Source organism: Glarea lozoyensis, assembly GCF_000409485.1.
Source record: "Glarea lozoyensis ATCC 20868 chromosome Unknown GLAREA7, whole genome shotgun sequence".
In the NCBI taxonomy this organism is placed as follows: Eukaryota; Fungi; Ascomycota; class Leotiomycetes; order Helotiales; family Helotiaceae; genus Glarea; species Glarea lozoyensis.
The window spans coordinates 1196882-1222512 of record NW_007361002.1 but is presented as its reverse complement, the minus strand read 5'-3'; the positions used below and the strand labels follow the sequence as shown (position 1 = coordinate 1222512).

The 25631-nt window shown below is 45.4% G+C and overlaps 12 protein-coding genes across 12 annotated transcripts; 5 read left to right on the top strand and 7 right to left on the bottom strand.

The window, feature by feature from the left end:
• Window positions 1-1402: 1402 nt before the first annotated feature.
• Window positions 1403-2383, top strand: GLAREA_01592 (uncharacterized protein; the record flags this gene model as incomplete). The annotated part of the gene is made up of 3 exons (XM_008088808.1): window positions 1403-1821; window positions 1868-2201; window positions 2246-2383. The coding sequence occupies 3 exons, from the start codon at window positions 1403-1405 to the stop codon at window positions 2381-2383; spliced, it is 891 nt and encodes a 296-aa protein (XP_008086999.1).
• Window positions 2384-3739: 1356 nt separating this feature from the next.
• GLAREA_01591 (P-loop containing nucleoside triphosphate hydrolase) lies at window positions 3740-5900 on the top strand (the record flags this gene model as incomplete). Its single annotated transcript, XM_008088807.1, has 3 exons — window positions 3740-3927; window positions 4039-4804; window positions 4926-5900. 3 exons carry the CDS (start codon window positions 3740-3742, stop codon window positions 5898-5900), a joined length of 1929 nt encoding a protein of 642 aa, XP_008086998.1.
• A 318-nt stretch (window positions 5901-6218) lies between these two features.
• On the bottom strand, window positions 6219-7105 carry GLAREA_01590 (alpha/beta-Hydrolase; the record flags this gene model as incomplete). The annotated part of the gene is made up of 3 exons (XM_008088806.1): window positions 6219-6373; window positions 6430-6587; window positions 6642-7105. 3 exons carry the CDS (start codon window positions 7103-7105, stop codon window positions 6219-6221), a joined length of 777 nt encoding a protein of 258 aa, XP_008086997.1.
• Window positions 7106-8574: 1469 nt separating this feature from the next.
• On the bottom strand, window positions 8575-10988 carry GLAREA_01589 (RNA-binding, RBD; the record flags this gene model as incomplete). Its single annotated transcript, XM_008088805.1, has 6 exons — window positions 8575-8847; window positions 9299-9551; window positions 9604-9674; window positions 9723-9887; window positions 10670-10699; window positions 10752-10988. 6 exons carry the CDS (start codon window positions 10986-10988, stop codon window positions 8575-8577), a joined length of 1029 nt encoding a protein of 342 aa, XP_008086996.1.
• A 928-nt stretch (window positions 10989-11916) lies between these two features.
• Window positions 11917-12087, bottom strand: GLAREA_01588 (Oligosaccharyltransferase subunit ost4p; the record flags this gene model as incomplete). The annotated part of the gene is made up of 1 exon (XM_008088804.1): window positions 11917-12087. One exon carries the CDS (start codon window positions 12085-12087, stop codon window positions 11917-11919), a length of 171 nt encoding a protein of 56 aa, XP_008086995.1.
• A 483-nt stretch (window positions 12088-12570) lies between these two features.
• GLAREA_01587 (CCCH zinc finger) lies at window positions 12571-13721 on the top strand (the record flags this gene model as incomplete). The annotated part of the gene is made up of 2 exons (XM_008088803.1): window positions 12571-13205; window positions 13256-13721. 2 exons carry the CDS (start codon window positions 12571-12573, stop codon window positions 13719-13721), a joined length of 1101 nt encoding a protein of 366 aa, XP_008086994.1.
• A 1481-nt stretch (window positions 13722-15202) lies between these two features.
• GLAREA_01586 (uncharacterized protein) lies at window positions 15203-15703 on the top strand (the record flags this gene model as incomplete). The annotated part of the gene is made up of 1 exon (XM_008088802.1): window positions 15203-15703. One exon carries the CDS (start codon window positions 15203-15205, stop codon window positions 15701-15703), a length of 501 nt encoding a protein of 166 aa, XP_008086993.1.
• A 1197-nt stretch (window positions 15704-16900) lies between these two features.
• GLAREA_01585 (Cytochrome P450) lies at window positions 16901-18657 on the bottom strand (the record flags this gene model as incomplete). The annotated part of the gene is made up of 3 exons (XM_008088801.1): window positions 16901-17573; window positions 17620-18363; window positions 18413-18657. 3 exons carry the CDS (start codon window positions 18655-18657, stop codon window positions 16901-16903), a joined length of 1662 nt encoding a protein of 553 aa, XP_008086992.1.
• An 875-nt stretch (window positions 18658-19532) lies between these two features.
• On the bottom strand, window positions 19533-21055 carry GLAREA_01584 (Metallo-dependent hydrolase; the record flags this gene model as incomplete). The annotated part of the gene is made up of 5 exons (XM_008088800.1): window positions 19533-19778; window positions 19838-20024; window positions 20074-20663; window positions 20731-20830; window positions 20889-21055. The coding sequence occupies 5 exons, from the start codon at window positions 21053-21055 to the stop codon at window positions 19533-19535; spliced, it is 1290 nt and encodes a 429-aa protein (XP_008086991.1).
• A 372-nt stretch (window positions 21056-21427) lies between these two features.
• GLAREA_01583 (cis-3-chloroacrylic acid dehalogenase, putative) lies at window positions 21428-21980 on the bottom strand (the record flags this gene model as incomplete). Its single annotated transcript, XM_008088799.1, has 2 exons — window positions 21428-21559; window positions 21612-21980. 2 exons carry the CDS (start codon window positions 21978-21980, stop codon window positions 21428-21430), a joined length of 501 nt encoding a protein of 166 aa, XP_008086990.1.
• Window positions 21981-22868: 888 nt separating this feature from the next.
• Window positions 22869-23576, top strand: GLAREA_01582 (uncharacterized protein; the record flags this gene model as incomplete). The annotated part of the gene is made up of 1 exon (XM_008088798.1): window positions 22869-23576. One exon carries the CDS (start codon window positions 22869-22871, stop codon window positions 23574-23576), a length of 708 nt encoding a protein of 235 aa, XP_008086989.1.
• Window positions 23577-23985: 409 nt separating this feature from the next.
• On the bottom strand, window positions 23986-25172 carry GLAREA_01581 (GroES-like protein; the record flags this gene model as incomplete). The annotated part of the gene is made up of 3 exons (XM_008088797.1): window positions 23986-24710; window positions 24759-24893; window positions 24944-25172. The coding sequence occupies 3 exons, from the start codon at window positions 25170-25172 to the stop codon at window positions 23986-23988; spliced, it is 1089 nt and encodes a 362-aa protein (XP_008086988.1).
• Between the last annotated feature and the right edge of the window lie 459 nt (window positions 25173-25631).

Here is a 25631-nt window from a genome sequence, read left to right as displayed (position 1 = left end):
ACCAGTGAAAGACAACACCTATAACCATGCGATTTACAAAGTTTGTCCCGAATGTCCGACATTTTCCTTGTGACAGAGTATCTTGCTCCCGAACACATCGTGATCTCTTCGGTTAGTATCCAAGGTATGGAGAACCGCTCGGGGAGTGGATTTACCGCTCGTAGCAGACCTTAGCAGATTGTTCTCTGGTATGTTCAAAGCCCGGTTTTGATGTCAAGACCGATTTGTGTTCTGGTCATTATGTCTGTTCGTGTTGTCGTCCCCATGAGAGCAGGTCGTTGTCGTGGTCGTCGAATAAGCGATGAACCGAAAGTGGGGCTTCGACATTGGCAATCGCAGTTTTCCCAAGCCTCTGGTATTCCTGTTCAACACAGCATTTTGCACTGCAAGCCCGATCGATAGACAAGAAAATCAGGCTTAATACATTTATAAATTCAACGTTCAGATGCTCCAAATCTACTGAGATGATCATTTTCTCCACACTTTTACTTCTTCGTCTTATCTTGAACCTTAACGTTCTTCCCTTGCTATCTGCAGGTACCCAAGCCGTTGATAATTTTACTTAGTTACTGTACCCGTGAGCCTCTACAATATGATTATCCAGCCATGTATTGTAACGGCTTCTGGCCAAAGATTCTAGACTAGTCAAAGTCAGCTACAATTTTTGGAATCTTTACGAATAGCTAACAATCGACTTCGTAGTAGAAGCTTCCCATTTCTGGTCTTGTGTATGGTTCGAATGTCAGTTTCGACATCGATTGACTCTACCATGTGGGTGCGTTAAATATCCCCCTGGATAAGATGCACTCCTGCACGCTCTAAATCTGTGTCTCTTCGTCAAAGAGCAACTTCCGGGCTAGCCCATGACGATAGGAATACATGCTCAAGGTGCTTGTTAACTGTTCTATCTAACAGTTGAGACGAACCGGGGTTCTTACGCTTTCCAGTCTCGACACAGTATATCTACTACTGTACCACGCGGTTCGCTCCTCGTCGAATTTGTTTCACTGGGACCAAGCAATGAGTTTTCGCCTTGTTTCGGAAAAATTGTATTCCCCAAACATCGAGACTATCGTATGCAGAAAAGAGGGCCGATTAGGTATCTCATTTAGTCAACTACTTAAAGGTAAAATTTCCCAAGTTCCATACCACTGACAATGCCGACACCGTGGACAATAAACTCGCTTAGCTGTGAATGTATTTTATCTAGCTCAATGATAAAATCATGAGAAAGACCTGCCAGCTGGAGGCAAAGGTGAAGATACTGTTACGGACTGGGCTAATCTTACAAGTTTACCACTTTATAACATAAAACCTTCTAAGCCTTTTCAATGTCACTTTCAATGTCAATCTCAACCAACCATCTGGCAATTATCAACAATTCTTTATCCAAATATCAATTATGTTCTTGAAAGGACTAACGCTACATCCATCAACATCGGCATCGTCCGAAAAGACCGATCTGTCAATTGCATCAGGGAGTGAAGATGGAGGCATCAAAATCCCTTGCAAATTTCCCAGGCCAGTTACAGTTGAGGAGATCACAGATGCTGCCTTTGAAGATGAAGCAACAGAGAAGAATCTGTTGAGACGTAACGGCCATCCAGTATCTCTTGAAAAAGATGGAACATACTTTGTCGACTATTACAAACAGGTTTACAGTTTCTTGTATTTCGCCACGGGAAAAACGAACGGCCAAAGTATCCGCGAGTGTTTTCCCGAGGGTATAGATCCGACACACGAGGATATGAAAATGGTACACGCAGTGGTTCAGGAGATTGGAGACAGGTTGACTGATGGATTTGGTATCCAGATCGTTATGTAGGTCTTTTCAAGCGCCGGAGAGTCAACAAATTGCTAAATTGAGGTCGAGGGAACTGCTTCGGGACCCGCTATGGACTATGGATCCGGTGCCTGATTTTGAGACGCAAGACGACCGTATTCACTATTTCATATATGCCTTTGAAAACAACCCATTTGCAACGGTCAGTTTGTTATATGAAATTAACCCGGCGCTGGACATTATGTTTATCCTATCCGACTACGAACACGACGGCGAACTAAGCCATCTCAACGCTCTAAGAACCAAACTCAGAGGTCATCTTTACACTCGCCTGGCGTTATTGGCAGATCTAATATTCTATGGTTATTTTCTACGTGACGCTGAACTTGAGGGGACAGACGGAGACAATTTACAATGGGTAAGAAGTCTAAATCTAAGTTTCACAAAAGCTAACTAATACAGATCAAAGGCCGCGTCGCTTCGTGCTTGAAACCAAGCCCTATCACGAATGGTCGATACGGAGAGTTGGACCTCGATGACTGGCCGATCAAAGCCCAAATCGACCCTAATGACTGGACCAAGCCATGGGATGGCTGGTAATATGTATCTCGAGTAAATCAACTGGGGACAAAATTATTATTGGAAGCTGCTGGGGTAATTTGGGTACTGCATAGAATGGCTGTGAGGCTGGAGGGATTATCAACATCATTCTGAAGAGAAAACATTCGTTAGTTGTGTCGCATGAAGGGGTTGCCAAACCTTGCGGCGTTAAACATATCAATAGACATTCTTACAATAGAGAAATTTTGGAGGGAAATGACCTTCACCTGCCTGAAGTAGCCGTTTCCAAGTATTTTCGCAACTCTGTGCAAAAAACCAATTGATCGAAACAAACTTGATATCTCGAATCGCTCTGCTGCCTTGCATCATGACTGGAAGCGGGGTATATGGATAAGAAAATCATTGCTTACATACCAGCTAAGCGACTGAGTGCGATAAGGAAGTAGGTACTGCTGATTCGTACACATCCATGGATACATGAGGTGTTCTTGCCTTGTGGTAGACAAACCAGTGTCAGTCTTCTGCTAATTAATATCTCAAGTAGAATCGTTTCCCTCGAACAGTAAACAAATTATATGATTTTCAAGACTGCCTTAGCTATCCAGACGACCGACATATTTCGAATGCTGCTTACCATTTTTGTTCTCACGAGGTTGCCTCTAGAGTTCTGAAGTTCTCAGGAAGGAGAGTGGGTCAATGATTAAAAGCGGGTCACACTTTCGGATAATCCTATTGGCTAGCAATGCGAGAGAATTGAACCCCTAACCCAAGCCCGAGCTCGAGGTCGTTTGCACAACAAGACTATCATTTCAACATCAATCTCTCATTCGACAAAAGGCAAGGCAGACTCGCCCTAAAGGTGAGCGACTTCTGGACTCGCAATTTTCTTACCTACTTCCCCGCTTCAAACTCACGTTGTCTCACGACATGGCCGCTTTCCTGCATACAATCATGTCCATCCCCACCAGCAGCCTTATAAAGATAGGCAAATCATAAACTCTACCTCCCTATTTGTTGTCCGGCAAACAAAGATTCTGACTCACCGGGAAGCCGCATGTGGTTTGGAGTGATTTCTCTGGAGTTGAGCCTCGATAATGTATACCAATGAGGCAATCGCTAGGTTCGGCCTGCATGGCAGCCTTGAGATATCCATATTTCCATGTCACCAACAGGGTCTACTTACTTGCGTATCACAATCAGTTCAAACGATAAGAACCAGCCTCGTGAAATTGGCATGGGGGTCTGTTGCCTACGAGTCTCCTACTGAAGTTGGTATTCAGAAAGTGTACATAACTTGACTGCCGTCAGCAAAGGACAAAGCAACTCACTTTTGTTCTCTACTTATCACACATTCCGTCTTACTCTTCATCTCAGATTATTTGGAAATCCTTCAATATGAGCACAACTCCAGAAATCCTCGACTATGTCAAGGTTACCATTCCTACAGAGGATGTCCCAGCAGCTACCACCACAACTGGAGTTACGACCACGAGAGCACTCAAGCCCAAGGCCACGGAGCCTGGTATGAAGTGTGAGACTAAAGATTTCTACAAGAACAAAGACGCATCTGCCTGGACTCACAAGTAAGGTTTACCTCTCAAGTGATCATTACTTGCTGCTGAGCCAGTTCAACCTGACGCTGGTGGCATGATTGCAAGTACTTTGAATTTATGTGTCTAATTCTCTCCTCTTAGATACCCGGATTATCTTGAAGAGGCAGTCGAGAATGACGAAACCGCCCAACTTGCATTTCTTAAACGAAACGACAACAGTTCTAGCACTCGCAAGAAGTTCTCCCTGAACTCAATCATTGTGCAAAGTCCACTTCTCAAGAAAGCATTAGGAAAGGTGTTCGAAAACTACGAGGGTGTTACAACAGATCTCAAACGTCTGAAGTTCAAGAAACCATTTGCACCATTTGTTCACAGATGGGAGAAATTCGAGGAGGTGAAGGAAAATGAAACTGACGAAATCACCAAAAAGCACCTGGAATTGCTCTGGGACACCCTCGAATTCGAGCTCCGAGACACCATTGTGACACAGAAGGACTTGATCGCCAATGGTGTCATGACTCACGACTACCTTTGGACAATGTTCGAGCCAGGATGTTTGGTCTTGCAGAAATCTGCAGATTTTGAGAGGATCATGGAGGTCCAAAGCGCCAGCTATGACGGATTTCACACACTCGAGATGAAAACTTTGTTTGTTGAGTGGGACGGAAAAGACTTCGGAATGGAGACTGAAGACCACACGATTGACAAATTCGAGGGTACCAAGAAGATTTCTGAACTGTCAATGGTCCCCCTTTCGTACCATGAGGACTCGGTTGGCGTTCAACAGAGATGCATAGAGCGTGGTCGTACCTGGGAATCACTATGTGGCTATCACTTCAAACAATACAAAGGAGTAGGAACCAACATTTCTGAGGCCAAGTTCAACATTGAAAGTAGAATCATAATCGTAAGCATCTTTCTTCCTTTATCCCTACATTTATGGGTTTTGCTTGGAGTATTTATTCTGTCTTGACTCGGACCATGAGCTATTATTTGTTCAATCAGTCTCTGACATTATCGCGCGATAGGACACTGCAGCCTTCAATACTTTCAACCCGAACAACCAAGTGTGTCTTGCAAATCTAAGAGACGATGATTCCTACAAAGCCCCATCCACAGAGACTGAGCCCAAGGAGACGGCCACTCTCACTCCTTATCAATTGTTACTTGCATCAAAGTATCTCAGAGGATATTCTCTGAAAGACAAGCAATGGTTCAAGCTGGATCTTGGCAGCGTTCGAGAAATCGAGTGGAACGAAACAGCCTTCTCCAGCTTGGTTCTTCCAGAAGATACAAAGGACTTGGTACGTGCCTTTGCGCAGAGCCAGATCCAACAGGAAGAAGTATTCGACGATGTGATCAAAGGCAAGGGTAAAGGTGTGATTATGCTTCTGAGTGGTCCTCCTGGAGTTGGTAAAACTCTTACAGCTGAAGCTGTTGCCGAAACCACACGCATCCCTCTTTACTCGATGTCTGCAGGCGATCTCGGTACTGACCCAGCCTCCGTCGAAAGCACTCTGAAGACGATCTTCACCATGACTACCAAGTGGAAGGCAGTCCTGCTTCTTGATGAGGCCGATGTGTTCCTAGAGGCTAGATCGAAGAACGACCTTGAGCGAAATAAGCTCGTCTCGATCTTCCTCCGCATGTTGGAGTACTTTGAAGGTTTCCTCTTTCTCACCAGCAATCGTGTCGAGGATATGGACGCGGCGTTTGAGAGCCGAATTCATCTTTCACTGCAATACAGCGACTTGAGCTTCGAGTCTCGTAGACAAGTCTGGTTGACATTTGTTGATGGTTCTGACCACAATGACAACTTTACCGACGACCAGATCGACGCTCTAGCCGAGCTTGAGCTCAATGGAAGACAGATTAAGAATATCATCAAGACGGCTCAACTTCTGGCAACTAGCAAGGCTGAGGTCTTGAACTTTCAGCACGTGCAGGTTATCACTAAGTTGAGGGCTAAACACGCTGCTTGCCTTCCATTGAGGAGCAGCTGAGAGAAATTGCTTATTCAGCGAAAAAGCGTAGATAAAATGCAGGATATTTTGTCAACTTAATCGAATAATCTCGTGTTTTGGCTACCAGTTAAATTCTTCACCATAAGGCAGACTAGCATCCGTGAGCAGTCTTTTGCTGACACGAAATAGTTAAATGGACTTTCGCAGATGATGCTCATTTGATTTTCCTGACCACGACTTCCCTTACCTATGCGAGTCCAACATGACAACAAAATTCGTAATGCACTTTTACTCCAATGAACCACCCAATATTCCCCCACCCAAACGCACCAATCCCAAACTCCACACCAAGCAAAATCAAGAAGTAGCAAATTTCGCCGCTTCAACAGCATTCAATCCATACAACAAATGAGGAGAAAGAATCAAAGGTCCGTTAACACAAATATTATCACCCGCATTACAAAACGTCTTCCTCTTAGATTCAGCAACATTAGCTACGGGTTGTTTGCTGTCTGTTTGAAGTTAGTTCTCTTCCTTACTCATTAGTCGTAATAGATGATATACTCACAAGGATCTCCAAAGATAATAACCTTGCTAATCCACTGCGCAGTCGCCGCTGGCAGTAATTTCGCAGCATTATGAATAATCTGTCCACCCTGAGAATAGCCAGCAGTGATCAATTTAGTATTAGGACATTTTGCTTTCAAAGTGGTGATTTTAGCAGCCCTATCACCAGAACATCAGTCTCAGTATTGGAGACGCTGGATTAGGAAGACTTACATATCCGCACTCCCCTTAGCATCACCACCAGCCAAATACCCCTGCACATCCGCCGCATAGTTATTCACACCCTGAACGACCACATTCGCAGCTCCAGCAGCCATATCGAGGGCTTTCAAGAACGGCGGACCGACGAGAATGCCTACATTTCCAGGCTCCGTGGTACCGCGGGCGAAGATCACGGTGTATGGTTTACAAGTGTTTCCGAGCTCGTTGTAGGTCGTTTGTTCGCCGGTCAAGGCGGCTAGGAATGATTCGAAGGTTGTCAGGATTCCGGCCACGGCGTTGATGGTTCCGTCAACGGCTGGGAGGTAGTCGAGGAGGAGATCTAGGAATGCGTTGAGAGGTGTCTGTCTTTTTTCGGCTTGGTCGCGGGTGAGGACTGCTTTTGGAATTGGTGCTGCTATGGGAGAGGCGAGTGCCAGACTTGCGAGGGAGAGGAGAGTTATAGTTGAGAACCGCATGATGGATGGTGGTATTATTGCTAGTAAAACCCGAGAAGTATGATGAACTATTGATCAAAGGGTTCGCGAGTCTCGAAGAAGTCTTTCAAGTTAATGATACCTTACTTCGGACAACAAACACACACACCTGACGAAACACTCATTTCCCCATTCCAACACGCTCTCTTTATACACCTCTCTTTCCCCTCTCACCATCAACTCGACATCTTAACGCGGGGTTTCCACAACTATACCAGGATCCCGTGCCGTACATAAGCTTTATTACAATCCTCCCAGTCTCAAAGCAGACATGTCCCCCGAATCATTTGCACCAAGAGACACTCATGGACAAATACAAGTCCTGATTTATCCGGTCTGGTGATGAGTCTTTGCTCCGGCGCCAAATACACAGATAATTCGCCAGAGGCTTGGGGAGCTCGGGGCTTATTGAAATCTAGTTGACGAATGGGTAGCGAGAAGTGATCGTTGGCACCCCTGTTGATTCGCTGGTGAAGAACTACTTTAATTCCACTTGGAACATCGAACTTAGTCGCCAACCAATACAACTGTGAAAGAGCGCAAAAAGAATGTGATGAATCTCAAAATGAGAACAACTAAAGATCTTCCCCGATCCAAGTGTATCCACATACAAATAAATCAAAGAAACCACAAACAAGGCCCGTAAACAAACCCCGGCTTCTAAAACTCTACGCGACACTTCCCCCGCACCCCACTCCAGTCAAACCTCCGTTCAATCGCGGGGAAACATAGCAGCTTCACCAAACTGACAACACACATGCTTACAAAAAACGTTCTCAATCATTCAAACACTCAGGAACAATCAAAACAAACCTCGGTATCCAATCCTTCGATCTCCATGTGATATCTTCATCGAGCTTGTCGTCTGGGGGCTGCCAGCGGCTACCCGCCGCCAATCCACATGCAGAACCGCTCCCGAGATCTATGGATGTTGGTGTGGTTGTCAAATAGTGATAGCTGGAATGCTATTGGAGAGACTGGGACGAATCGGGTAGTTAGCTCGCCGGGTTGTTTTAAGCAAGTTGAGTGGTTGAAAGTGGCAGAGGGAGCGACAGTTGTGATAGTATAGCCAGTTCTACGGTACGATCGAGGAGATATAGTGCTTGACTATTATTGAATGATCGTGCATGAAAAGAGAAAAATGGTTTAACTGATTGTGGCTCTGTTGCAAGAATTAAGATGCTCCTTTTAAGAGCATCGGGATTACACTCGTCATAGATTGATTTCGATATGATAACTAATTCCACGCCCCACAAAGAATTTTAATGCTGTTGAAGGAGCTCTCGGAAAAGTTGCATGAGCGTCTGACACTCGAAGCAGATTAGGCATGAGCTGGGGTGCAGTAAAGTGATAATACCTTCACAATGCAAAGGAATGATCTGTTTGTTTTTCGTGCACGCAGCCGGGTTTCACTGACTGAAGAATTGCACGTATGAAGGTAAGGCTGGTTTTCAGTGGCCAGGAAATAAGCCAGCCCCTAGAGCACGACCAAACTTGGGGCCTATTTGCGCGAAACAGTTCTCGGAAACTTGGTTGGCAATTCTCCCGCCACCCAAACTTCGCGGGTATTGTCGGTGATTCTTTGGGCATAGATCCTTGAGACCTCTCAAGATGTACTGAGAGAAATTGGACAAGGTGGATGGGATGGCGTGCCCGTGCGAGGTAGCGAACAAGGTACTCGGTGTCAAATATTCTACAGCTTGGGCAGAAAACTGGAACGAGGACTGTGTTTGTTCAGCTCTCGAACAGCGTGCCCCGCCTGATTGGGGTGCCGCTACGATTGGATTCGTCACAGTTCGAAAGTCATGTGGCTCGGAAAGTTGCTTCATTCGTTCTGTCCCGAAAGATTCTTCGCATTGGCATTGCGCCTAAATTACAATTTCGTGATGGTCAACGTCTGCCGATCGACTGTCCATTAGGATATAAAATGTTCCCCCCATCCATAGACTTAAAAGAAATAGACCCGCGGTCCCGAAAAGGTGTCGAGCTAAGCAGTAATACAATCGCAGCATGGATTTTCGGTTTAATGTGAAAAGAAACGCGCGCGTCAAATTGTGGTGGTCCATTATCGGCCATTGGAGGTTGCCTGTGTTCCCCCGCTCATGCATACCTCATAGTTTCTTCACTGAGAAATAGTTAATAACATTTCATACATATAGTGCAAGGGCCACTTACCAAGACATCATCATCCATGTTTGCATCACCATTGGCAGCAGGCTGAGCAGTTCCTGCACCGGCAGTCTCGGTTTCATTGTTTCCAGTTGCTCCAAAGTAATCCATCATCTCGGAGTCAAGCTCTTCGGCGGTTTTCTTAGCAGGACGAGCATTCTTGGCTTTCCCCCCACGGCCGCGCGCGGCCTTTCCTCCACGAATGGCTGGAGCAGCTTTCGAGTTGGCAGCCGATTTTGGCTGTGCTTTGGGTTGTCCACTGGCAAACATTAGTATCCAAAGCATATAAAAGGGAACTCGGAGCTGCTCACGTAATACGATCGCTGAGTCCCTTTGGCGGGGGTAGAGCTGCAGCGCGCCGCGCATCAAGAATAACATCGATCTTTGAAACGTTAGTATTTTCTAATGACGAATTGAAGAGCAGACATACCTTCATGCTTCGGTTGTCGACCATGACGCCATTTTGAGACTCAACAGCTTTAACGGCCGAGTCGGGACGAATAAAGAAGATGGTGGCAATCCCACGACTAACGCCTCCAGGCCCATATGATAACTCCACCCTTCTGACAGGTCCAACGGCTTTGACAAAGTATTCCTATTTGTGCAACTTTGGTTAGTTATTTATAAACCGGTAATCTATGAAGTTGAAGCGTGTCTGGTGGTTGGCCGCTGGTAGAAAGGGAAATCGCGCAATCTCGTAATCGAACCGGAACAATATCACCGGGGGCAGTACAGCGAGCGAGCAGTAAGCGTTAGAATATGTCTGAGGTCGGCCGGGAAAGATCAAGTCCAAGATGAGAGTGGAACACCGCCGAGGCCTGACATCATCATCGAGTGACCGAAAGTCCGTATACTCCAGGTGCAAAGCAGTCTATCACTCATCTGCCGTAGAAATATCCCGAACACCCATTAGGATGCTACCAACGAGACTTGACGTAGGTCAGTGTGTAAATAATGCCCTCACGTTGGTCTGACATGTCGAATGACCGTATTTGTCGGCTGGGAGAATCTGCTATGCTGCTTGCCCACTGCTGCGCTCGCTGATACTGTCTGTACAGGATGCCATTTTGGTTTGAGATGTTGATCTCAGCCACAAATATTGTCTGCTCCGTTTTCTGAGAAATGCTTGCCAGGCAAATCTTCAAGAATTAGGATTATGCAAGACGACAACAAGCTCGACTTCATCTGGCAGGTGCTGCATGTGATCGAGCAAGAGCAGAGAAGGAGTCATTGTTGCAAATATCCAAAAGCCCGCATGTAGCCCGCGGAAGTCGGCCAACGTTGGAGATCACATCGATGGATCATGAATCATCGTAGAAGATGGAATAGGAGTTCGACAAAATTCCAAAGACAATAGTTGTCTCATCGATAACATACCTTCACCATATCTTCGGTAACATCCTTAGGCTGATAGAGAATTAGTATGACAAAAATTAACAGGGGCCATATCTCGACTTACCAGATTGCTGACCATAATTTTACTTTCTCCATTTCCTCCTGATGGGCCTGTTGGAACAGGCTTTACGGCAGCCTTTGCGCCCCTTGCATTCTTCTTTACGCCTCCGACCGGAGCAGGAACGGCTGGCTTGGAAGTACGACTTCGACGGCGTGCGACTGCGGTTTTACCTCCACGGCCAGCGGTGCGACGTGTGGAAGAGAGGATCTCATCGAGGGATTGATCGAGTTTTCCCGACATTTTGGATGGGATCGCGTTTGCTTAGGGGTGAGCTTGTTATAAGGACTGATCTTTTAAGATCAGGATATGCGCGCGTAATTTCGCTGGTGAAGATGAGGCGGCTTGTGTATGGATGGCACAAGTCCGAAGTACTCTATTGTCGCTTTGATGTGATCGCGATGTTGGTAATGGTGGCTTGAAGGTGATGAGGCTGGCGGGAGCAACGCGACTGGATAAAAAATGGCAGAAAGATGCGACTTCGAAGTTGGATGAATTTGCAGGTGTTGGCAAGATTTGCTTGAGTATTGTATTCAAGAGATAGCAGAAGAATCGGAGGCTTGAAAGATCTTTGTTTGTTCGTGAAGGATGAGTACGTTGGTCGGATGATGATGAAAGGGGAAGGGGGCATGAAGGAGCTGGCAAATTTAGCGCGATTTTCATAGCGCGCGATCAGGCAACAAACAGGTCACGTGAATAATGCTTTGCTTGGTTTGGGTACATGAATAGTAGCAGCCCCTTAGGTAGTAGATGAACCAAACGGCGTACTTTGGTTCATTCACCAATTGGAGTTCAGTTAATATTTTTGAGTGTTGAAGTGTGATTTGGCTTAGTGGTAATCCAATTACTCTAGATGTCTTGTAGTAGAAAGGTTTAATGTATTTATGGTTGAATTCTGGTTGTTACTGGTAGGTCAAGGACAGAGTCCATTCCCAGCCATTAAGAGCAAGGATAAAACGCATTTCGTAATCGCTTTTAGGAGGCTTTTTTCATTTCAATACAGATCTTATGTGGCGGGTACTGTGATAACCTCACAACCCTCCATACTGCTCCTTAACGCCAGGTATGCCGAATTCGAATGCTGCAACATGGACGTGTTTCTCGACTCCGTGGAAAATATCTTCGACCCCTCGTCCTCATAGCTTTTCACATAGTCCCACAATCTACACTTTCACCTTCCTATCGAACCAGATGTCACCTCCGCCTGCGTTGAGTTGCGGACCTTGACATCTTCAGCGTCTTCGATGGAGTTGACCTCGAGCCAGTGGTAGACAATTATGAGCAGCATTGCAATTGATCCAAGGACAATCGCAAGTCTGTAGAGGTCGTCGTCTGAAATCATTTTGTTTCCGAATCGGTATTGTCGCTGAGAGAGAGGACACGTAGTTTGATTGTGACTGAACTGCTAGTGGACATTAGTTGATGTGAAATGGTTAGAAGTTGAGGGAATTTAAAGCTTACATGGAATTCAGTGACCGAAACGACGTCAATTGATCAAATACAAACTCCTTTGCTTTTTAGTCGTCTTCACCTTGAGGCCAGTTTGAGCTCCAAAGTTATTAGAGCACAACTACCAGCCCCACAAATTAGCGCGAATGTCGCTTATGCGGCCAATGACGTCGACCTTTTCAAAGTCCCCCACCAGATTCGGATTCCAGACGGTGATTTGCCTCGACATTTTGGACGTCTCGATCGAAAACAAGTCGGCTTCTGCACCACAGTCATTTCTGGACATCTGAAAAGCCGCAACGGGTCAGAACTCGAATTTGTCTATTTTCGATCAAAAACTTCACATCTCATCTGCGACCATACTCCATCCGCAAAGATGCCTCCAAAGAAGCAGCCGCAGAAGGAAGGCGGGGGCAAGAAGCCCTCCGCAACCAAGATTGTGGAGGATAGAACATTCGGGATGAAGAACAAGAAGGGTGCGCAGATGCAGAGGCAAATTGCCCAGATGACACAATCTGCGAAAGCTGGAGGAACACCCGAAGAAAAGAAGAAGGCCGCCGAAAAGGCCCAGCGAGAGAAAGAAAAGGTGGCGTCAGAAGCTGCAGCAAAAGAGGCGGCAGAACTATTTAAACCTGTCCAGGTGCAAAAGGTCCCATTCGGCGTGGATCCAAAGACCGTCCTGTGCCAGTTTTACAAAAAGGGCCATTGTGAAAAAGGACGAAAGTGCAAGTTTTCACACGATTTAAATATCGAACGGAAAGCACAGAAAAAAGATCTTTACCAAGATACTCGAGAGGAAGAAGAGGAGACCAAGAAGAAAGAGACGTCGGACGATTGGGATGAAGAGAAGCTACGGAGTGTAGTATTGTCCAAGAAGGGTAATCAAAAGACTACCACAGATAAAGTCTGCAAATTCTTTATCGATGCTGTTGAAGAGGGAAAGTATGGTTGGTTCTGGACATGCCCGAATGGAGGGGATAAGTGCATGTATCAGCATAAGCTGCCACCTGGGTATGCCATACTGAGGATATATTCGTCGATCATTGTTAACGTAGCACTAGGTTTATTTTGAAGACCAAGGAGCAACGTGCTGCAGAAAAAGCACTTCTGGATAAGTCGCCACTCAAAACACTCACACTCGAGGATTTCCTGGAATCGGAACGACATAAGCTTACAGGAACACTTACCCCTGTTACCCCAGAAACATTTGCCAAATGGAAAGCGGAACGAATGGATAAGAAACAAGCTGAGCAACAAGCCCAGGCCGCTAAGGAAGCGACAGGTCGTGCTTTGTTTGAAAAAGGAGACTGGAACGCCAGTGGTGATGAAGATGAAGACGACGATGGAGATGAATCAGATGATGATTTGGAGAAGTTGCGACAGGAAACAGAGGCACTTCGAGCGAAGAAAGAGGCCGAGCGACTTGCTGGATATGGTCACGCCTACACAACGAATGGGGATAACGGGGTCCTCGGAAGTGTTGAACCAGATATCCATGGTGCAGATGATGAGAGTGGCCCATCTTAACACCATAATTCCACGGGGCTGTAAAACCAGGGCACGCGAACATCATCGCCCTCTCACAATCATCCTGACAACACACAAGCTGTCGGACGGGTACGCCGTGCAAGACGAAGTCTACATCATAAGTTAGTCGACATAGGGGTTCCCGAATGATACTCGACTTCGGACGCAAGGTGTCCTCGTCTCCCGACGGTCGCAGTGATGAGATTTGCAATTGCCAGAAATAGTAGGAACTTGGCATCGCTAAATGTTACCACTAGTAAAGTATGTTGTTTGATGTATACACAGATATTTGCCAGCAACTCAAACTCCAATTTCAGCCCGTTTTCAAAATCCATTGTTTTCACATCTGATACAGTATTCCTGTATGTGAACTTAGCCACCTCTACCGAATCCAGAGATGAACGCGTTGTGACTTCCAGTATCCGTTGGTGGCTGTATCTTAACATCTATAGAATCGTGCGGTTGGTGGCAAAGATCAAAGGAACGATGGACGATGGTACACAACGCTACAAAATACAATAAATCTAAGAAACTAGCTAAGAGACATTCTATTATTCAAGAAGAAGAGCATTTGTCAACATGAAACGACCAATCATGATGTTCCGAGTCTCTTTCTAGTTGCCCCCTCGTCAGGAATAGAAACATGTCGGCATTGCAATGTGACATGGTCATGTTTAGCTCGACAGAAGCTCTACGAAGCTTCTATCAACTCAAGATATCCAATACTGGTCGTATCGCTGCTATACGATTGAATCGTGTATACGCTGTTCTCTCTAAGCGAAACCTGCTCAAATGCGCGCAGTCGAGATTTACACCCCTTTGGGCCATGCTTCACATGTAACATGAGCATCTCGAGCTCGAACATACCTTTTTCCTAGCTTTGACTAAAGACACAGACAGGTGCGGAGAGGTTACAACGATTAGAGACAACATGTTACTCACCCCACCACGGATGTTATTTGAGCACTTTTATCTGTAACGTGCTGAGCCCACCGAAGACGCACACTTCGGGCACAGATCACTTCATTGGAAGCTACTAGGATACATAGAGGCAACACTCACAAGTACATATCATCCCAAAGTCACCAAAAACCTTGCTCATTTACTTCGTCTTTACATTAATCAAATTTCAAGGGAACACGGTTACATATTTTAGAGACTTTTCGACTATGCCTCAAATTAACGGTTGTAAATTCTCCTGGTATGTCTCGATATGATTCTTATTAGTTGCTTTGTTACCGGACGGCGCCTCGTATTGAGTAAATTATCAAACCTCAATGAACTGACCTGAGGCAGTGAGCCATGCTTAAGGGGTCATAGAGCATCATCTTGTGCTCATACAGATAGAGTTTTGGTCAAAGTGCGGAAACCTGGAAGGCCACTTGAGACCTGTGCACACCAACTGTCAACATGTTGTTGTGGAAGACTTGATGGTCTATTCTCTCCTAGTACCAGTATGCACTAACTCTTACAATTTGACCATGAAGCCATGCTCACTCTTCTTAGTACCGCTCGAGCAGAGTCCTAACCACCACTCTCTGTTAGATTCCGTTGTCGAACGTCGAATTTCGTATACACGACGAGAGGAAACAGAGCCACGGATCAAACATGGTTATAGCATCACCAAACGTCCCGCGAATAGGAGAAAGACGCCTACTAGTTCTTCGATCGATCACTTGAAACGGACAAAGCCAGATCCGGTGACTTCGATTTCGACACTGCTGCAGAACTGCTCTGAAAATACGTCCCCACGATTGCAAGCCTGGACAACGGTACCCAACCCAGCTCCTGCAACCTCAGGTCAGTTCTTCACAGATGGGACAAATACGGACAGAAGCGAGCAACGCAGAAGGGATGTTGGGCAGACTCATAACGGAGGATCACCCTACCGCTTTAGCAGTATAATCGAAATTGCGCCCAGCCATGGTGGTCTACACAAAAGTGAAAATGGCCGACAAGGACCGTCCACTTTTGTTGGGTGACAAATCCAGAATCACCAGCTATATGGATAGCATCCAAGATGAAGAGAACAAACCTGAATAAATATGAACATTTATTGAGATTTTGATATCCAGCGTATCGCATAGGATATTCTGTTTGACTGTGTATTTCTGAGGAGCGGACAACTAATTCGAACGACGCACTCATTTCATCGAGGCATCTTTCAATTGCCTTAATATATCTCATCGCTCCGCTTATTTAAGCGCTCAACTAGAAGCTACCCTCAGCTGCCACATCATCCCTGATTAAAGAATTACTGGGCTTTCAAATAGTTCCCGCTAGCATTCACAGTGTTCATTTTCAGCTAGCAAATTAAACTTGGTCAATAGACTCCTATTTCTTTTCTCGATATAATATCAACGGTGTATACGCTATTTCAAAAACCCTTTTGGTATCCAACGCCCAACTCTACCCCAATTCTATCCTCCAAGATTCCCATCCGCACCTAGTTGTCCTCTTTCTTCATCCTCAATTTGGTGGGAAGATATCTGCAAAAGATCGGCAGCGGGAGCAACGGGGATGGCGGCAGTATCTACAAAACGAGCTGAAGGACACTTGTTTACAGTTGCAACAGTAGTAGGTGTTGTAATCTCTGATATCCATGGAGTCGACGAATTTTGTTGTTTTGTCTTGGTTTTGCTGGCACATTGCTGGTGAAGTGGGTTTTGGTTGTGGTAGTTTGTGGTGTTGAAGTTTGTGGTGACGGGAAGATGGTTTTTTGCTTGGTGATGGTGGTGCAGGTGGAGGAAGGTCGGAGGATAGCACTTATAGGAAGTTCTGGTTTACCAATCACACGTTTTCTCTGAATGAATGGCGAGGGTAAGACAGCTTTATGTTGTCCTTGTGGTTATTAAGTATGAATCTAGGTTATGGTCCAGCTATTCATAGAGATTTAGCCAGTCCCTAGTCATAACTTCAACTTAATATATTAGAAACTTCTGGACGCACGATTCTTCACTCACACCTTAAGGAGAGGACACTGTCACAGAAATAGTTGATTCATAATGTGGGATATGATTCTGTCATGCTTTTGTTGGCATGCAAATTCTAAGCTAATTCACAATAGCCAAGTCCAATAGAGGTCCAATACATATGAATAACAGATTTTATGATACATGATTGATAAGAGACATATATTAAAACTCCAAGGATACAAAATTACACAAATTCCCTCAACTTTATGAAACCCTTGTAATTTTGACTCTCGCATCACCACATGGAGGAAGGACACCAACACCTGCCATAGTCTCATCCGGTATAGGAGCTTTATCAGTGAGCTTCCCTTTGGTATCTAACCAGCCTTGAAACTCGATGTCGTATTTTGTCACAAAGATCGCTACCGCTGCCAAAATCTCCTGTTTGGCGAAGAATCTTCCACTACATATCACATTGCCTCCACCATATGGAAACCATTCATCCGGACGCATAGCCTTTTCATAAGCAGATTTCTCGTCTGGATCAGAAGGTTTCATTTTTGGCATTTCGATGAATCGTTCTGGCCAGAAAGTGTCTGCCGGATGACCAGGGACGTCCCATATAGGACCATGAGCTGGCTGCCAGGATGCTGCCATTATGTGGTTTCCTTTCTTTAGTATATAGCCATCGCATTCTGTGTCTTCGGTCACTTTGCGGGTGACAGCCGAGGAAGTTCGGGTACGAAGACACTCCATGTACATCGACATAAGGAGAGGTGAGTTGGCGAGAAGATTGGGGATGTCAATCGTTAAGTTGCCCGCTTCGTCCTTTTTCATTGAGGGTGCAACTTCATCGCGAAGAGTCTTGATCAAGCCAGGTCGCTTCAGGGCTTCGAATATTATCCATCCAGTGCAGGGAATCGCGTTGGAATTGATACTACAAGTGATTAGCAGGAAACAATTAGCATATGGTAGTAACTCACGCCCATATCATTGGTAGCATGGCAATGGCCTGTCCTTCTCTTGATAACCCAGACTCGGCAATCACCTGCACCATTTTACGACTGTAGGTAGATCCAAAACACTCTTCCCAATCTGCATCTTCATTCTTCGGGTCATAATTCTCCCAAGCATGATTAATCCACCTTTTGCAATGATCTATCATTCGATCACTCGCTGCGTACTTTGCAGAGATGAGGAACTTTGGTAGACCAATAGCTATTTGAGTGAAGCCTCCATCATATTCCCAAAAGTCTTTGGTCAAGTCAGGGCACAGCGAAAAGATGCTGGTGCCGACAAGAGATTTCGTGGATGCCACGAACATGGCATCCTTAAAGTAACTGTAAAGAGACGTAGTAAAGCTGTGATTCAATGGTTTTTTGTCCAATGCTTCGTTGAATTGTTGGATGAACATGTTGGTAAGCATGTTCACGTTGTGAGCAGTGAGAAGATACTTAGGTCCTAGATCGTGGGATTTCTTCCAGATTCGACCCTGAGCAGGAACATCGGCGACTGGTTCATGAGCTAAGCCTGACTTATCCTCATCAAAGACACCTTGGTCCTTTTTCGACATGCCTGAGTTATGAAATATCATCATGGTAGTTGAGAACTTGGTAAGCGTTTTTGAGTTTTTGAAGATAGTCTTCATGTTCTTTGGCCCAAAGAGAACATAGATCTTGATAGGACCAAGTTTAAGTGACACCGGTCTGTCTTGAGGGGACTTTGACCTGTTCAATTATCAGTAAATAAATAAAAGCGATAAAATTGTGTGCTGACTTTGCCCAAAAGTACATGTCATGGCCAGTGATGACTGCTGTAATCCCACCGATCCATGGTATTGTATAAGGCAACGTCAACGGCTCCCTGCCTTCGAATCGACCTGCATTGCCCCTAGATTGGACGAAATATCTAACTTCTGTGAATATCCGCGTAGAAAGCAGGACAGTGGTTATCGCCAATGCTATCGAGACCACGATGTCAATTGTTTGGTGGCCAGTACAGGCAAGAATAGCGAAAGCCATGATAGAACATATGCTGCTGCGTTAATTTATTGATAAGGGAGGAGACTTTGGGAACCCGAAGACGTAACATTCAAGCTTACGTACATTTTGTGCACGTTTGTTGGTTGCCCTAGCTCCTGCCCTGTGAGATTTTAAGTTGGAGCTGAACAGCGCCGCAAAGTGAGCTTCGGTTGGCGTCGTACAATTAGCCAATTGGGAGGCGAGCACGGAAGGTTAAACGGATAACAAGCTCGAGGTCTGAATGTGACAGAAATAAGAAATATCATAAACATAGCGAATACCAGTCTAGCTACGGGTTTCTAGAAGAAAGGAATTAGTTTAGGTGGTTCAGCGAAGGTTATCGCTACGCTCGAAGTAGAATGGTAGCGAGGCTCCAGAATTAATCCTTCAAGTCGACTAACATCGTTGACTTCCTCCATGTTTTCAGGTAGCTAATACCTTCTTTGACTCCATTTGAAGCCTATATTAAAATATCTAGCAGCATCACAATAGAAAGACCTCACGAAAAAATCAATTGGCTAACTCTTTCGTTCACCATGAGCCACGATGACCCCATTACTTGGAACAAAACTATTTTATCTCATATATGACACTCCCATTAGCCACCAAAGGGGTAAAATTGTTGGCGCACTGATCCAAGCGAGTGGCTAGGAGCTAACGAAGCATCCAAATCCGTCAGTCCACATATCTCTTGGCTAATAAGTTGGCTTACGGCGAAGCTCGGTGAATCGGGTATCCGGATGTTGAGGTGAAAACTGAACCACGGAGCTATATCATGATCCAATATCTTGTAGGAAGACATAGAGGTTGCATCCCACAAGTTTTATATCTTAAATATTTCGATTGTCATAGTGGCATGAAACTCAACTCCAGAGTTACAGTTCGTCGTGCTTCGGCCTGCTGTTGACAACATCTTGTACATCGTAGGGTAGATACACTAGATCAGGACCACCCCAATCTGCCGGCAAATCAGTTCTCTTCTCCCATATCGCAGTAGACGGGATTTTGTCTTTCATGTCCTCCTTGACTTTATCGACTTCATCCATAACCCGCATGAGATTTTCACCCATGACATTATTGATTTCTGTATCATTCCAGCCTCGACGTAGTAATTCGACGATCTGCAACGTTGGTATGGAACATCAGCGGTTTTATTACCAAAATCAGCTTCAGTACTTACAAGATTGGGATACTTGCTGGCGTCTTCCAGCCCTATAACACTTGAATACATCCCATCGAAGTCTGAGGCAATGCCAACGTGATCTCTTCCTACAATTGAAGCGATGTGCTCTATGTGATCTGCTACTCCAGAGACATTTGCAGTCTCTGGACTGGGTCCGATGAACGGAGGGAAGAACACCGAAAGACTGCAGTTACTATTAGCAACTACATCTACGATTGAAAGTATAAACGCACATTATACCTGGATTTTGTCCTGGTCCATCACCGATCAAGCGTAGAATATCGTCCGGGACATTGCGTGGATGGTTCTGGATAGCTCTGGCTCCTGCATGTGTCCAAATGACAGGTGCAAGTGACAAGTCAATAGCATCTCTCATGGTTTGGTCGCTTGTATGCGATAGATCAATCATCACTCCTAGCCTGTTGAGCTCTTGGACAAGTTCCTTCCCAAATTCGGTAAGACCAGGCCCATGATTCGAGCTCTCGAGAGGTGGTCCAAATCCATTGGAAGCAGCGAAAGAGCTATGACAGGTGTGGGTAAGTGTTAAGTATTTAACCCCCATCTCTGCGTATAATCTGACCGTAGAGAGCGAATTGCCAAGGAAGTGAGTCCCTTCCATTCCTATTAGGGATGCGATTTTGCCATTGGCAAAGGCAGCCCTAATCTCCTTGGAAGAGAATGCGGCTTGCATGTGCTCAGGATGCTGTTTAATCATATTCTTGATTATGTCTAGCACTTCGAGTGAGTCTCGTAATCCCTCTGTTGTTTCCAGGAAATCCGCTCCGTACTCTTGATTTAATACTTGATTGGCGCAAGGTGCCCACTAGGTGATTTAACTTAGCTCTATCACCAAAGACTCAAGTATCGACAGAAAGTGGCAAGATACTTACAACTGTGAAAAAAGCCCCTCCCAAATGACCTTCACGCATTCTCGGTATATCGACATGGCCTGGCAGTTTACTTGCCAGTTGAGGAATGACATCAAGTGGTCTTCGATCTAGAAGTCTCTATTAATGTATTATCATTGTGATACAACGGTACTTTTTACGTGCCTAGGCCTCGAATGATTTGAGGGAGGTCAATGTGCGTGTCTATCAAAGGGCTTTCAGACATCAGCTTGATAGCTCGAGAATACAACGCATCTTCTTCCTCCTGTATCCCCTGTTGAGCATTGACCAATTGAGACAGGACTAATGTCCAAGTCAAAAGCTTCATAATTCATATACTATCTGTTGTAGTGAGTCGGATGTAACAGGAAGGTGAAATTGGGGTCAATTCCGAAGGTGGGATGCCAAACAGAGTTCGGTAATCTCATGGTCCCTGGCCAATCCAATTCATCTTGCTAAGCAGTACTCGGCCTGCACAGTATTGTCACACAGCATGTGCGTTTCATCCACAGTAAAATAAATATATGAGAAGTGGCAACATGAGATCGGACATACCAAGCTATCATGATCTCAGACAAACATGTCAAAAAAAAAAGCACTCCTTAACCTGACAGATATAAATACACCACCATCCATTGTTAAGATATGAAGGTGTGGAACCTTATCAAATTTTCGTTGATTTGGGTTATGAACCTCGAGATTAAAAAGATTGAAGCAATTCGGGTCTCTTTTTGACTTCATCTACTAAACCTTTGAAGTCTTCATCACCAGCCGCTGCCATTTTCTCGAAATCAGACCAGTTCTCTTCAAGCCACTGAGCTTCTTTACCAACCTGATTCCGTGATCAGCACGCTCGATGTCTCGTAGGAGAACCGAAGACTCACAACAGGAATGGCCAATCCGCGCTCCCTAGCCACTAATCCAGGTACAATGAAAATGCCTTGTAGTTTTTCTTGATTACCTACGACTTCATCCCAGCACGCTTCCATCTCCTTGGCCAGTTTATCAAAGCCCTCTTGGCCTCTGCCACCGCCGCCTCGAACATAAGCGAATATCACATTTGTTCCGTCTTTGCGATTGCCTCCAACAAAGAAGTCCTCTGCATTGGAGTCGGCGTGAGCTGTGAATTTGATGTTTACAAAAAGGGATGGCGTGTTGAATGTTTGAGCATGGAGGTTGGTGAGAGAAGTTGCCAGATTTTGGCGCTGAGAAGGCGCCAGGGAAGCTGAGTGTTGTATATGGTAGAATGGCATGATAAAAGTATGTATTTGCTCTCTGCTTTGAAGTTAGTTTATTGATTTGTAGATGATTGTTGATTGAATTAGTTGCGGGGAAGGATGCCACATTAAGGATGATTACTTGTTCGGATAACTCTCGGCAGTCCAGCTGCATCCGCCAAAAACGTCTCAACCGCCGGCTATGCGGATTGCACCGCTAGTCAATAAAGAAGCACGAAATAGCCCGGCATCGTGAGTAAAGAACACTGGTAAGGAGTGTTTGTATTTGTGACGTTACAGGCTCAAGCCTGGCACTGCTTATGCTTCATAATTGGTTACATCAGACGAGTTACTTACCAAAAGATAGATGCATACGATTTTCCATACAGTATCGAGATAAAAATGGGGCCCTAAATATGAGTTGAGAGATACAGTGACTCCGGACAAAAAGTATTCTGACAAAACGACTATTCGTTGATAACATCCTGCCCCGGTATGGTTCACATGATCTGAATCATTCCAATCGATTATTGGTGAGTAAGTGCAAGTCGTAACCGACGATTGACAGTCGACATAGATAAATCGGCAATCGTGTGACGTGTATCTTAACGAAGGAGATGAAGCTGAGACCGCATCCAGCGAATTTTGATGTCGAGGACACAAAGCGGCGGAAACCCATTTGCTTGTTGAAACCCGATGACACCGAAGTAATTGGTAAAGAAGAGTATGGCTGATGCTCATGCTGTTGGAGGTGCGACACTTCGAACGAAGTTCCTGGCGTGGTCGCTTACTCAACGACGTTCTTCGAAGAGGTTGCCGAATACGGAATACAGTAAGTATGTCAAATCCTGAGAAATCCAGTCGCTATTCTTTCACTGGACCCAAAAATAAGCCTGCTCAGTATATAAACTGAACAGTATCCATATGATCCCTCCACTTTCTTCTTCTGCGTTAATTCCCATATCAGTTCTCGATACATCACATACGTCCAACAACATACCGTTAAGAGCTATGCCATCTATCATACGCCACGCAATTCAATCCTTAAGTGGTACAAGCAACAGCGATTGGCCGTTGATTCGTGAATCACAGCCTCGGTATCAAAATGATTCAAGGGAGTCATACGTCAGTGGAGATAGGGGCATGAGAGAAGGAAGCCGCGTTAATGAATGGGTGGATACCCAAGACAGAGGTCAACAAGCTAGACATTCAAACGATAGGCAGGCTCCAAGCACTAGATCAATAGCAGAACCAAGAGTCGGAATACTGGGCTCGCGAAGGATTTCAGGACGAGAGAGATTGCTGGACCTCGCGAATCTCAGAAGACCATCAAGACCTTCGCGTGCTTCAAATGCTCCAGAAAATTCGTCCACGTTGCGTGGATTGGCAGCGCAGTCACTATCAAGATATATGGATCAACGTAATAAACCGCAAGCCAATTCATCGACCTCTCAACAACGACGGGGAAGGGAATTCGACTTTGAGAACGAGGAGCTAAGTGATGTTGAACAGCAAGACCAGAATGATCCGAGACAAGCTGAGAGGCGGCATCAGGAGAGCTATTCGGCCGACAGGAATGGTTATGAAACAGGGCCGTATTCACAGCAAGAGCGGTGCTATGAAATGCGGTAAAGATCAAGAGTGGCTAGACTTGCTTTGAGATTCCTGGAACGAGAGAAGATAACTTACTATGTCAACAACTGAAAGAAATCGGAAGGGATGGGTTTTGATGGAGGAAAGAGATTGCTCAGAGGAAATGATTCTCCGAAATACAAAGCTTCCTTGGTTGTATTGTTGATTTCCAAAGCGGGTATTCGTGGAATATCAAAGAGATGCATTAGATAGAAATAGAAATGAAGCCAAATTGCGACCAGATGACGGTGATGTAAAAAATGGTGTTCTGACAAATACGCGTCGTCACGCATCATAGGAGTATATCTGAGACCACCGACCACCACACCCCTATAACTTTTTCACAACCCGCTGATTCTAAACTACAACTTAATTGCCTTCCGCAAACATTTTCAAACTCCTACTTTATCTACTTCGATCCCAATCCCGGTGTGTCAGCAATACGGAACAAATACTTGTTTCCAGAGTTCTTTCCATCACGCAAGCCCACCATTCCATCCCCAATACTCGCCAGTCCATTTGGTAGGACTTCGTACGGATGACCCTTCAACAGGCCCTCCTGCAGAGCGAAGGTCATATACGAGAAGAATGCATGAGTGAATGCCTTTGGTGCGATATTGAGTCCCTCAGGTCCGTCTGGGCTGGCCGGGTCTGTTGGCTCCCAAAGCCCTGGCGCAAAGGGAGTTTCGGCCTTGATATATGCGGGAAGTCGCTCTTGATGAGGTCCCCCGAGCATGAAAACATATGATGATTCTTCGCGGGCGAGTAGTGGGGAGAGCATGTCGACCGTGTCGTTGTTGCTGATGGAATCAACCACGTAGTGAAGCTCCGGCGCTGATTTTCGGACTTCTTGAGCCAAGGCGTCTTTGCCAATGCGGTAATCAAGTAAGATATCTCCTTTACTGGGTTCGAGGATTGAGGAAACGATGTCGCCAGACTTGCCAGCTATCGCAATGATGGGATGGATGTTGGCCAGCGCAGCAAGCTTTACTGTGAACGCTCCAGTGGCAGAGGAGGCTCCGTAGACCAGGAGAGGCGTCTTGACCTTTGACGGTGCCCATGGCCCTTTGAATCGCAAGTGCTTGAACAATCCCAATGCCGCCGTCGTATAAGCCAGCCCGGTTGTTGCTGCCTCTGCGGCATGTCAGTGTTGTAGTTTCAGTGAGGATCGGATGTCCATACCTTCGAAGGTCACATTATCAGGAATATGGGCAGTTGTATGTGCAGGCCCAACACCATACTCAGCAAACCCACTGCTATGATTCAACGCGATTACTCTGTCTCCTACTTTGAAGTTGAGAACTTTTGATCCGACAGCTGGCCAAGAGTTAGCTGGTGAAGAGTGACAGAAAAGGGTTTACTCTGACCATGCACATAACCTGCGAAATCTTTTCCCGCATTGCGGTGGAGAGGGGCTTTGAGGTCACCGTGTATGAGTTGTGCAACTTTCTCGTCAGCAGCTTTCCAGTCAATTGGATTTGCTCCCGCTACGACGATCTTGACGATGATGTCGTTGTCTCCAGGGACCGGAATTGGGGCATCGTCGATAGTGATATGTAAGTCTGGGTAGATGAACACTTCTTTCATGCTTGCCATTTCTTCGCTGATTGGATATTTAAAAGTACAAATTCTTCTAATGGATGTTGTCTAGTATTTGAAATATCCAAGTGAGTTGAGCTAATGTTTCTTGTATCTCAGATACGCATCTATAACGGTGTATTCTTCTTCCTATATACTTATTTTCTACGACCGTCTTCCATGCACCTTCATTGCTTCTACTCAATAAATCTTTAATGATCATACATTATAAATCCCGGATTTCCCATCTTTCATGGCATTCTCGGACGCGTTGATAAATCAATCCGATCACGATTGAAGTTGTCCAGCCAATCCAGCTTCTTCAGCTGTAGAAGGCAGGGAGCGTCTACCAGAAAAGTGCAGCCAATAACATTCTACCCACCATAAGATTATCTGTAGGCTGATGACTGATCACAACAGTGCATCTTGAATATCAATCATAGAACTGATTGGAATGAGATTAAATGGCAAATCGGA